Here is a 12946-nt window from a genome sequence, read left to right on the forward strand (position 1 = left end):
TAAAGTTCAGAATCATATTTTCAGACAGCTGCACTGACTTTCACTCCCTTTTATAGTTGATCCATGCCATCCATCATTTGTAATAAAGATACAGCAACCCGCTCCCAGAATGTTACTCTTCCAACTCAGTTGGCTGCTTGTTTAGATGTACGAGTGTGAGACGGGTGCATGGGGGTATACAATGGGCTATTTCAGAAGACCTTGATGGTCTCCATCTGATCAATAAATCAGGAGAGAAAGTGTTGCAAAGCAATTTGCATAACTGGCTCTTTGCATATTTCCTGGGCAACTCTGCTGACAAGGACATTCGGCATTACTGACCCACATTTTGTTATTATATTCTTGTCATGCCTGCACTATGTATCGAAATCACAAACTTATTTCCAAAAACTTGCCGTTGATTTTGTTAAACACATGGTGCATTTAATGGTGTCAGAATTTCTCAATAGCAGTACATATTAACACAGGTAAAACAAATACTGGTTTGTAGAAAAAAACTTAAACTTCACAGAACTTAACATATTAGATGGCACATCATAAAGAAATGCCTAATTTCAAGTGAATCATCATGAAATCATTGTTGGAAGCACTCCTGTCTCTGTGTCAGCAGCCTGTGTGTTCAAGTCCTACTCCAGAGACATGAGGATGTGACCTGGGCTGATGCTATGTTTCACTGCAGCGTTGAGGGTGTTGTCCTGTTGGAGGTAACATCTTTTGAGTGAAACGTTAAACCAAGGCAGGTATGAGTTAGACCACAGATCAGCCATGATCTCATTAAATGGCGGGACAGGCTCGACTGGTTGAATGGCCTACTCCTGTTCCCATCTTCCTATCTTGTCCTCTTGGTTGAATGACACTTGAACAAAAGCAGGGAGCTCTCCTCAGTGTCTTGAATAATATTTATCCCGAAGCCAATGTCAGTCAAACAGACAATCTGATCATCATCACATTGCATGTATGTGGCACCCTGCAGCACACATGCTGCATTTCCAACTGACAATAGTGACTACTGTGGGCAGCACGGTAGCACAGTGGTTAGCACTGCTGTTTCACAGCTCCATGGTCCCAGGTTCGATTCACGGCTTGGGTCACTGTCTGAGTGGAGTCTACACGTTCTCCCCTTGTCTGCGTGGGTTTCCTCCAGGTGGTCTGATTTCCTCCCACAGTCCAAAGGTGTGCAGGTCAGGTGGATTGGCCATGCTAAATTGCCCTTAGTGTCCAAAAAGGTTGGATGGGTTACTGGGTTATGGGGATAGGTCGGAAGTGGGGGCTTAAATGGGGTGCTCTTTCCAAGGGCCTGTGCAGACTCAATGTATCAAATAGCTTCCTTCTGCGCTGTAAATTCTATGACTATACTTCATAAAGTACTTAATTGGCTGTAAAGTGTGATGGGGTGCAAGCCTTTTTCTTTCTTTCATGGAAAGATTTATTTAATTCAGTTGGCATTTGGGATCTTCACTTGACAAAACATTTTTTTAATATAAATTTAGAGTACCCAATTCTTTTTCTCCCCAATTAAGGGGCAATTTAGTGTGGTCAATCCACCTATCCTGCACATCTTTGGGTTGTGGGGGTGAGACCCACGCAGACACGGGGAGGATGTGCAAACTCCACACGGACAGTGACCCAGGGCCGGGATCGAACCTGGCTCCTTGGTGCCGTAGGCAGCAGTGCTAACCATTGCGCCGCCATGCCGCCCTTTCACTTGACAAAATATTGAAGTGGATTCAATGATCCAATTCATTCTGCTGCAAAGACTATCGATCCCAGGAATGACCTTACAGGGGTAAATGCTGTTGGCTATAGATCAGGTTTGCGTGACTGTAAATGGAAATCTTAATTACAACCACCTCGATAATCACTTTCTGACATGTTATTTTATAAATTGTGCTTTTAAAGAAACTCAAAGTGCATGAATGCAATGAGAAAGTATGCTAAACTAGTAAGGATTTTAAAATTACAGATTAGAAACATGGGAACTTCAAAATTACAGATTTCACTAGTTACTGTCTCACATGAGGGAGAAAGGCAGTAATTTGCTCAGAACATTACACAGCGTAAATCAAACTCCAGATATTAGGATTTTGGAAAAAAAACGTTGCGACTTGAGCCCTTTCCAGTTTTTCCTCGAGCTCCAAGTTGTGTTGGCATACACAGTTTCTCAGGGATCAGTTTCTGACGTATACTGCAGGCGCAAATCTCAGCACTGAGCATCAGCAGTTTCTTCAATCGCTCAGAGCACTGCAGTAGGAGAACATTGCAACTGCTGTCGCAGGTACAGATCATAGAATTTACAGTGCAGAAGGAGGCCATTCGGCCCATCGAGTCTGCATCGGCTCTTCGAAAGAGCACCCTACCCAAGGTCAACACCTCCACCCTATCCCAATAACCCAGTAACCCATCTAACACTAAGGGCAATTTTGGACACCAAGGGCAATTTATCATGGCCAATCACCTAACCTGCACATCTTTGGACTGTGGGAGGAAACCGGAGCACCCGGAGGAAACCCACGCACACACGGGGAGGATGTGCAGACTCCGCACAGACAGAGACCCAAGCCGGAATAGAACCTGGGACCCTGGAGCTGTGAAGCCATTGTGCTATCCACAATGCTACCGTGCTGCCCACTAGCAGGAAGGGGAGAACACCTCTTGAGGGTCCTCAGCATTACTGATTCCAGTCTTCAACCAATGTGCTTCACTGCACTTGATAAGAGGAAATAGCTGAAAGCACTGGATACTACAATGGTTATGGGCACTGACCACATTCCTGCAATAGTCCTGAACATCTGTGTTCCAAAATCCGTCACTCCCGTAACCAAGCTGTTTCAGTCCAGCTAAAACACCCGACAATGTGGAAAATCGCCCAGGTGTGTCCTGTCCACAAAAATCCTATCCACTAAAATCAAGTCAACAAATTCAATAAAGTCAGTTACGCCCCTTCATTCTCCTATCAATCATCAGCAAAGTGATGGAAGGGGTGTTCAATAGTGCTATGAAGCGGCATTTCCTTAGAAATAATCTGGTCACCAATGCTCAATTTGGGGTCTGCTAGGGTCACTTAGCTCCTGACCTTATTACAGCCTTGGTTCAAATAAGGACAAAAGGAATGAATTCTAGAGGTGAGGTGAGGCGAGTGACTGTCCTAGACATCAAGGCAGAATTTGACCAAGTGTGGCATCAAGGAGCCCTTCAAAATTGGAAGTCAGTGAGAATCAGGGGAAAAATACTCCATTAGTTGGAATCAAACCAAGCAAAACAGAAGATGTTTGGAGGTCAGCCAACTCAGCCTCACGGAGCTGTAGGAGTTCGTCAGGATAGTATCCCAGGCCCAAGCATCTTTAACTGCTTCATCAATCACCTTCGCTTCATAACACATTCAGAACTGGGGACTTGCTGAAGATTGCATAATATTTATTACCATTCGTAACCATCCGCAGCTACTGAAGCAGTCAATGTCCACATGCACGCTGTGGGTGTATATGCACAACAAGGCCTGCAGCGGTTCAAGACGGCAGCTCACTCAAGGACGATTAGGGATGAGCAAAAAGTGTTGACCTTGCCAGCGATGCCTACATCCTACAAATGAATTTATAAAAGACCCAAACAACATTCAGGCCTGGGTAGTTAAGTGACAAGTAACATTTCTGCCACACAAATGACCATCATCAACGCCTGAGAATCTAACCATCTCTGATTGATATTCAATAGCATGACCACCACTGAATCCCCAATATCAACATCCTGCATTTACCATTGACCAGAATCTGAACTGGACTAGCCATATAAATACTGTGGCAACAACAGGTTAGAGGCAGAGAATTGGAAGGCAAGTAACTAACCCATTGATTCTCCAAAGCCTCCCACAAGGCACAAGTCAAGAGTGTAATGTAACTCCGATGAGTATGCCTGATGAGTGCAGCTCCAACAACACTCAGGAAACCCGACACATCCAGGACAAAGAAGCTTGTTTGATTGACATACAGTCCACCAACCTAGTCCAATCCACCACCTACATCAGTGGCAGCAGTGTGTACCGTATACAAGTTGCACTACAGCAGCTCACCAAGGCTCCTTCGACAGCACCTTCCAAACTTGCGGCCACTACCACCCGCCCGATTTGTAGGAAGACAGGAGTGGGGAGTAAGCCATTCGGCCCATTGAGCCTGCTCTCCCATTCAAACAGATCACGGCTGATCATTTACCGCTACATAATTTTCCTGACCATGCTTTGATGTCATTGTTCTCACGAAATGCATCAATTTCTGTTGTGAACATGGCCCAATGACTTCCACATCCCTCTAGGGTAGAGAATTCCAAAGATTCACCACCCCGAGTGAAGAAATTCCTCCTCATCGCAGTGTTGGACAATCTAGAATTAGGGGTCACAGAGGCGGTAGATTTAGAACTGTGATGTGGAGGAATTATATCTCACAGAGGGTAGTGAACTTGTGCCACACCAATGACCATCATCAACATCTGAGAATCTAACCATCTCTGATTGATATTCAATATCGAGGTGAGGTGGAGTCCGAGTCATTAAATGGTTTCAAGGAGACAGATATATTTCTGATTAAACAAACAGGTTAAAGGGATATGGAGAACAGGTACGGAGGTGGACTTTGTGTTGTGAAATTCTATGGTGCCCATGTGGAAACTGGACATTGTCTCAGGTTTCATTGCTTCCCAATATGTTCAGTGAGGAAGAAATTCTTGCCTGCATCTTCAACTATCTTTTCCCTGCCATGCTATCTCTTGAATAAGGTAACACACTCTAACTTCTGACAAGTTATCATCGCCTGATAACATATGGCTATGCTTCAAATAGGATAAAGAATAAGCAGTAAGAATAAGAACAACATGAGAAACGTTTTTGCATGATGAGCGGTTGGGATCTGGGATTCCGTCGAAAAGTGTGGTGGCGGCAGGTTCAACCCAGCCATTCAAGAAGAAATTAGATTCTCTGGAAAAGAAGAATGTGCAGGGCTATGGAGAGAATGATGGGGAGTGACACTCAGTAAATTGTTCCTTCAGAGTTCCAGCACAGAAATGATGGGCCGAATGACCTCACTCCATAATTCAATCATTTTTGGATTCTGTGATAAAACAGGCAAATAAACCTCCCAAAAATTAATCAGCAGCCTGAAATGACAAACCATCAACTAACCTGGAAGCAGAGTATGATCGCACTGATATGGCTAGTGAGGGGGCCTCCTTGCCAGTTTGGGTTATATTCTGCAAGTGTCGAGTAATACACTGATATTGAAAACGGACCAGTAAGATTTGCAGGATGCCAATTTAAATACAATATTCTGCTGTTTGCAATTTCTGCAACCCTGACACCAACGTATCAGCCTGCACCACAATTTTGGTTCAAAATGTGTTCTTTTCCTGCCCGCCATATTGGTATGTCAGGAGGCTGTTTAATGGCCAAACCAGATGGACGCTACAGGATCAAATTCCTACTCTAATTCAAATTGTTAATGTGCACTGTGTGGAGCAATATATATGTGTTCATTAATGGTACAATTTTTGTTTTGATTTCTCCCTTAAAAGCTTTTTTTAAAAAAAATGTTATTTTCTTATTATGTCTAGCTCTTTTGTCAAATTCCAACTTGTTTATTTGGCACTTTTACCCTCTAGCCTGTAAAAGGAAGTACAAATGCATTTTGTCTCTGGCAGGATGTATTTTTTTTGGCAGAATTAATCATGCTCACAAAACCTGGCATTCTCTCAGTTTAAAAGGCTGAATATTGTACTTGGGCATTCATTTAAAAGGTGGTGTGGGGGAAAATGCTAGCACCGTACAAATACATAGAATGACCTAATTCCGACCTATCTTTGACTAAAAGGAAATACAGAACTTAGCAATTAAGTATCTGAAATATTTGGCAGCTAAAGTACCTAAGAGAAAAGAAAACAGAAATACCTCCTCTGCATTATTAAAGAAAGTTTAATCAAAAAAGGATGCATTGGGAAATGAAGAGAAAATGGGACAAGAGAGGACGAAATAGAGTCAGAAGCTGATTTTTTAAATACGCTATGAATTGGCAATTTAAGATGTGCAATTTTAAATTGGCAGCTTAGGAGTGTGCCTCTCCCTTCACTGTGTAAGTGGTGGATAGAAGTTTTCTCTTGTAAGGAAGGCAGGCAGTTGCACTGAATCACAGCTCTCAATGCAGCCTACAACTGGGTACCCTTTGAATAGAGGTCTAATGGAACAGCAGATCTGAAGACCACGGAGAATGTGCACGGGGCAGTCAGAATTATTTTAGCCTTTAATATATCCTGCCACACAAGTATCAATTCATCTTAGTTTCTGGATTAAAATATAAATCTGAAATACAGAAAATAAAACTGGCATGATTTTTATTCATCTCTTAACTCCAAATGTACAGTCAAACGTTTTGTTACAATGGCCATCACTTTAGGGGAGCAAGGTGGTATGGCGGTTAGCACTGCTGCCTCATGACTCCGATGTCCCAGGTTCGATCCGGCCCTGGGTCACTGCCCATATGGAGTTTGCACATTCTCCCCGCGTTTGCATGGGTATCACCCCCACAACCCAAAGCTGTGCAAGCTCGGTGGATTGACAAGCTAAAACTGCCCCTTAATTGGAAAAGATGAAACGGGTACTCTAAATTTATTTTAAAAAACAATGGCCATCACTTCATTCGCAACTCGATATAACTAAAATCACAGCTAGTTACTATTAGGCGTTATTGCATCACTTTGTATTAGGTTTTAGCTATAGCTTCGCGCTGCTGCTCTTGTCAGAGTCAGAAAGTTGCCGGTTCAAATCCCAAAGTGGAGACTGGAGCACAAAATCTACATTAGATACTCCTGTACATTAAAGAGGAAGTTCTGCACGGTCCGAGGTGCCTTATTCTGCATCCTCATGAAACTAAGTCCTCGAGTGCTCTCTGAGAGGATGCAAAAGATTCCTTGGCACTATTTCCAAAAAAACAGGAGAATTCTTCATGGCGATCTGGTCAATACATAACTCTCAAGCCACATCACAGCAAAACCAGATTACCCAGTTATTACCACATTGGCAGTGGGTGGAAGCCTGGAAATTGAATGCTGCATTTCCCTAAATGACATCAGCGACGACATTTCCAAAATACTTAATTTGTTGTAAGGCACAATGATTCTGACTGAGATTGTGAAAGACATGGTATAAATGCAATTCCTGTAGGGTCATCATTTTGCTAATCCAGGTTTTCGCCAAGAAAATCATGGCTTTAGGAAAGAGGACCCTGTCAAAACACAGGTTGTTGGTCCCAAGTTCAGAAAGGACAAAACCTTTTCCAATGCTAAACCAAATCCATCCCCACCCAACAAAGACTATGATCACCTAATCGCCAGCTCCAAATAGGAGAGCGAGGCAATGACATCAACCGAAGGAGCTGATGGGCCCATCAGATGGCAGTTCACGCATCGTATGATATTCCAGATCAGGAGCTCGTATTATTCCACAATACCAGTTAGACAAGGGGGTGAGAAAACACCCACATTCAAACAAAGCTCTCTGTCCCGGGAACCTGTTGATACAATTTGGTCTTTGTTTTCACTGCCTGGTTGATTTAGGCAGAAAGCTGTATAACTGGGGAAGGTTCTGAAACAAAAAGGGGGTCAAGCTGTGGGGTTAAACGAAAAGGAAGGAACACGAGGCATACAATTCGACAAGATCATTACAACATCAGGGTAGCCTCTGGCTCTCTCTCACTCTCCCCCTACAAACAGGAACGAAGGAAGTTGCAAAGCACTGTTGATTGCATTATTCATCATCCTTCAGCATGGTTCATCAATATAAGCACACACCGACAACTGTAAATGAATCTGTTCAGTCCTGGCCAGTAAGGCTGAAATACCCTCAGGTTCAGAAACAGCCTACAATCAGTCTTTCTTATTAATACCAAATTTTTCAAGCAATCCAGGTGACAAAACTAACTTAGGTAATCATATTTTGATGATAGCACTTACTTTACAAAGGAAGCTGATGCTGAACCCAAACGCTCCAGCATTCCGCGATCCTGCATTCATGAAATTTCCCACTAACAGAACAATTTCCATCAATTTGGAAAAATTTTCACTGCTCTTCACTTCCTCACAGGCTGCCTTCACCGATACAATGTCTGGTTTAATGTTATTCACCTGCTCTTCAAACTGGAGCAGGAATAGAATTGCGTTCAGCCGCGCCCTCAGACGAGTCACAGAACTGATCTGCAATTAGAAAGGACAGAAGTGGTTAATTGTGACTGAGAAGGTAAAACAAAAATCTTTGTTACAGACTAAAACAGTTGTGAGCCTGAGACTTAAGCACATTATCTAGGGTGACACTCCAGTGCAAGCACTGAAAGAGTGTAGCAGTATAGGAGGTGCCATCTTTTGGATGACAGTCATTACACATGAGATTAACTAACCCAGCACAGGCTAGAGCTGAATTCAGGCCATCTTTTTGGTCTCAAAATAAAGTTTGGGAATTTCCTTGCATCTGTTCCAACATAACTTTTATGAGAAGTGCGCAGAAACCTTGCATTTGAAAGGGATGACTAACATTTGCTTTGATTTGTGGAAATAGCAACTTAGAATTTGGATTAAAAAATCACTGAAACAGTGAAGTCTGTTTCTCTCTCAACAGAAGCTTCCTGACCTGCTGGGTATTTCACAGCGCCAGGATCCCAGGTTCCATTCCTGGCTGAGGTCACTGTCTGTGCGGAGTCTGCACGTTCTCCACCGCGGTGTCTGCGTGGGTTTCCTCCGGGTTCTCCGGTTTCCTCCCACAAGTCCCGAAAGCCGTGCTGTTAGGTGAATTGGACATTCTGAATTCTCCCTCAGTGTACCCGAACAGGCGCCAGAATGTGGCGACTTGGGGATTTTCACAGTAACTTCATTGCAGTGTTAAGCCTACTTGTGACAATAAAGATTATTTCCAGCATTTTCTGTTTTTGTGTCGGATTAAAATTTTTTGCTTTTGTAACATTCAAACAGTTGGGGAGAAGTGCACAGTCCATGTTATTCTTAGATAGGCTTTGAATCAGCACCTTGACATGTTTTGTTACACCAAAGATGCTAAGTAAATAAAAATTCCTGTTGTTGATAAGGGAAGACAGGAAATCATGGAAAGCAATGGAAGAATGAGGAATTATAATGCCCACAACTGTTTGCAACAAACCCTTGTTTTGAGCAATGGAGCCCTGGTTATCCTCAACAGTTGCAGGCTGTCTCAGTCAAGGTTAAAACAGTCCTCCAATCTTCTGGCAAAGCCCAGCAGGTAGGATAGAATAGGAATACAATTAGCTCAACTTTGTTAACAATGAAACAAGATAATGAAGTTATAAACTTAACTTTACATTAGCTGTATTTATTCCTCACACAGCACAGTGTTATAAATAACAGTTACAATTTGGGAGATAAATTTTTAGTTTTGGGAATATTAAAGCCTAGCTGTAGAAAATAGATAAATGCAACTAAAGCAGTTAAAACTATTACACTTAAATGGTTGGGGCTTGTATAATATGTCTTTAAGGGACATCAGCGTGACATTACTGGAAGGGAAATGTGTCATGTGATCCAATTTTGGTTTCACTTTTGCTTTTGAGCCGAATACAGGTAGAGTTCTGATACTTCAAACTTTATATCAATGTATTACTGTTCCCATTGAGCCTAGTCTTATCAAATGAATCCATAATGTGTTTACCAAATCCCTTTTGAGCAATTGGTGCCTTGTACAGTAACTAAGCTTAAGGTATTATTGCAACAATGATGATCATGAGATGGTGGCAGCAAGATTAAGTACAGGTACGATATGGTGAACAGCCTTAGATTGGGTTACATGGCATGAGAAGACCTTTGACTGGTCAGACTGCAACAAAGCTGCAGCCTTGGAATGTTGAGAGCGCAGCATGGCAACTGTAAAGAAAAGCTTCGGAGACACAGCTTCGAGCTCCTGCTCAAATAAAGAGCTGGTAGACAGGTCTATTGTGGCAAGCTTACAGCTGGTCAATTACGTAATAATAATAATCTTTATTGTCACAAGTAGGCTTACAGTAACACTGCAACGAAGTTGCTGCGAAAATCCCCTCGACGCCACATTCTGCCGCCTGTTCAGGTACACCGAGGAAGAATTTAGAATGTCCAATTCACCTAACAAGCACATCTTTTGGGATGTATGGGAGGAAACCAGAGGAAATCCACGCAGACACGGGAAGAACGTGCAGTGACCCAAGCCGGGAATTGAACCCTGGTCCCTGGTGCTGTGAAGCAACAGTGCTAAGCAGAACAAGATGTCGAAAGGACAGGCACTTGGTTAGCTCAGTCAGGAAAGGAGAGTGGCCAGGGTGTGGGCCAGATCAACAGCAAGCAAGAGTCAAACAAAAAAAGCCATAATAATTGGGCCAGGGAAGGTTGTGACGATGACCTTCCCTGCCTTCAGAACTTGAACAATAAATTGAACGCAAGGCAAATGATGGCATTACTAGTTTCTGTCATAACATGTCTTTTGTGGGCAGACCTTCAGAAAAGTGCACAAAAGCGGCTATAGTGACACCCATCCCAGGTAATACAGAAGGAGGATCAAAAGGTAATTGTCATAAAATTCTCCAGTTTGAATTGGGATGCAGCTGACCTATTATCCAAATTTTTCAATAGCATTCTGAGCGATAGTTTCTGGATTTAGGCGTGTCGGGACCAGACAAGCAAGACATAAAAATTCACCTACCAATTGGAAATTAAGGCTGAACGCATCAGGATTAACAGAGAAGATCTTAAAGGATTGGCAAAATAATAATAATCTTATTTAAATAATCGTTTTGTCACAAGGAGGCTGACATTTCCACATTCCAGCGTCTGTTCGGGTACACAGAGGGAGAATTTAGAATGTCCAATTCACCTAACATCATGTCTTTCGGGACTTGTGGGAGGAAACCGTAGCGCCCGGAGGAAACCCACGCAGACACGGGGAGAACGTGCAGACTTCGCACAGACAGTGAATTAAGCTGGGAATCAAACCCTGGTCCCTGGTGCGGTGAAGCAACAGTGCTAACCACTGTGCTATCGTAGCGCCCATAGAAAGTTATTGTATATGTCGTCATGGAGATGGCTGAAGCTTAAGAAAGTGCTTGGTTTCTATGTATGTGTGTGTTTGTTGTGGAGCGAGTATTCTGAAGCATGGGAAAAGGCCACTGAAAAGGTGCAGCTGCTAGTTGGCTGTGTAGTTAGGGCTTAGGAAAAGACCTGGGGAGCCGTGAAGGTGCCAGGTGACGGGCTCCATGTTGGAAAGGGTTAGTTTAAAAAAATAAAAATCATTCATGAGATGTGGGCGTCACTGGCTGGGCCAGCACGTACTGCCCATCCTGGAGGGCATTAAGAGTCAACCGTATTGCTGTGGGTCTAGAGTCACATGTGAGCCAAAATGGGGAAGGACAGCAGATATTCCGATAGGACATTAACAAACCAGATACGTTATGATAATTTATCTCAATAGATTCTTAATTTCGAATTTTTATTGAATTCAAATTTCCCACCTGCCTTGGTGGGATTTGAACCGGGTCCCCAGACTATTAGCCTGGGTTTCCGGATAACTAGTCCAGTGACAATTCCGCTAATCATCTTCCTCCTTCGAAACCATGATGGAAAGGTGCTGCTCTAAGTTGACTCTGTGTAGTTAGGGCTCAGAAGAAGCCTTGGGAGTCATTGATAGCTTGGTGTAGCTGGGGAGATTGGAGCTTGATGAAACCCAGGGGCAGCGTAAGCCCAGTGAAGCTAGCCAGATATTAAAGAGCTAAAATTGTGCCAGTAAGTAGAGGCTGGAGTGCGTATTCGGAAACCTAGGGGAACAGAAACTTGGGAGACAAGACTGAAAACCCTGTGAAGTGTGCAGTCACCGAGATAGTCCAAGTTGGAGTGACTTGAGTGAATTCAGAGGCTTAATTTTCAGAGATGTGGAGATGCCGGTGTTGGACTGGTCTGAGCAAACTAAGAAGTCTTACAACACCAGGTTAAAGTCCAACAGGTTTGTTTTTGAATCACTAGCTTTCGGAGCACAGCTCCTTCCTCAGGTGAATGAAGAGGTGGGCTCCAGATATATATAGTCAAAGTCGATGATGCAAGACGATACTTTGAATGCGAGTCTTTGTAGGTAATTAAGTCTTTACAGACGGAGCAACTGGAGAGAGGGATTCACAGGTTAAAGAGGTGTGAATTGTCTCAAGCCGGGACAGTTGGTAGGATTTTGCAAGCCAGGCCAGATGGTGGGGGGTTGAATGTAATGCGACATGAATCCAAGGGATGGGGCCGTGTGCGGAATTTGGCTACAAGTTTCTGCTCGTTAATTTTCAAAAGTGAAACGTTTGGAGTCTCTCACGAGAGAGACAGACTTTGTGAGATTGGTTGACTCACAGTATTTATTGAGGTCTGAGTGGTTGCTGAGAAATCCACGTAATCGATCTTGGTCATATTTGCTATTTCTTAAACAACGTGGTGTGTTTAATCACAGTTTGCTTGTTAATTCACACGTACCTCAGACTAATACTGAATGTTTGGGTAGAAGATATATATTGTAAATTCTTTTATCTTTTTGAACTTGTATACTTTTGTTTGTTCAGCACCTGTGAAATCTAGTGCCTCTGTTCTCTTTGCAAGTTCTTGAATTTCAAACATTGCCTACCTTAATTGACGGTTATTGGTCCCTAATCAGATCCCACAAAAACTTGGGGAGTCTGGTCCAGGATCATAACTGAAGCAAAAAGAGATATAATTGGCCGATATAATATTGAAAGTCATAAGTATCAAGTCCACTGACACGAGGAGCTGGATGATAGGCAGGTGAAATACAAAGCATTGATTTTTATAAACCACATCATTAAAAAGCACTCAAATGAAGAGGAAATAAAATACATTTGCTCAAACCTTTCCAATGCAGAACATGGGAGGAAATCCAAAT

At 42.9% G+C, this 12946-nt stretch overlaps 1 protein-coding gene across 4 annotated transcripts in view; it reads right to left on the reverse strand.

The window, feature by feature from the left end:
* Positions 1-12946, reverse strand: part of LOC119965493 (protein diaphanous homolog 1-like) — a 421840-nt gene that overhangs the window by 98837 nt on the left and 310057 nt on the right. For all 4 annotated transcript variants that reach the window (XR_005460521.1, XM_038796347.1, XM_038796349.1 and 1 more), the window contains one exon: positions 7987-8226. Coding sequence is in view for 3 of the 4 variants with exons in the window: in XM_038796347.1 (XP_038652275.1) it covers positions 7987-8226 (240 nt within the window). In the remaining variant the exon portion in view is untranslated. The remainder of the gene's footprint in view (positions 1-7986; positions 8227-12946) is intronic.

This window comes from Scyliorhinus canicula, chromosome 4 (assembly GCF_902713615.1).
Source record: "Scyliorhinus canicula chromosome 4, sScyCan1.1, whole genome shotgun sequence".
Taxonomy (NCBI): Eukaryota; Metazoa; Chordata; class Chondrichthyes; order Carcharhiniformes; family Scyliorhinidae; genus Scyliorhinus; species Scyliorhinus canicula.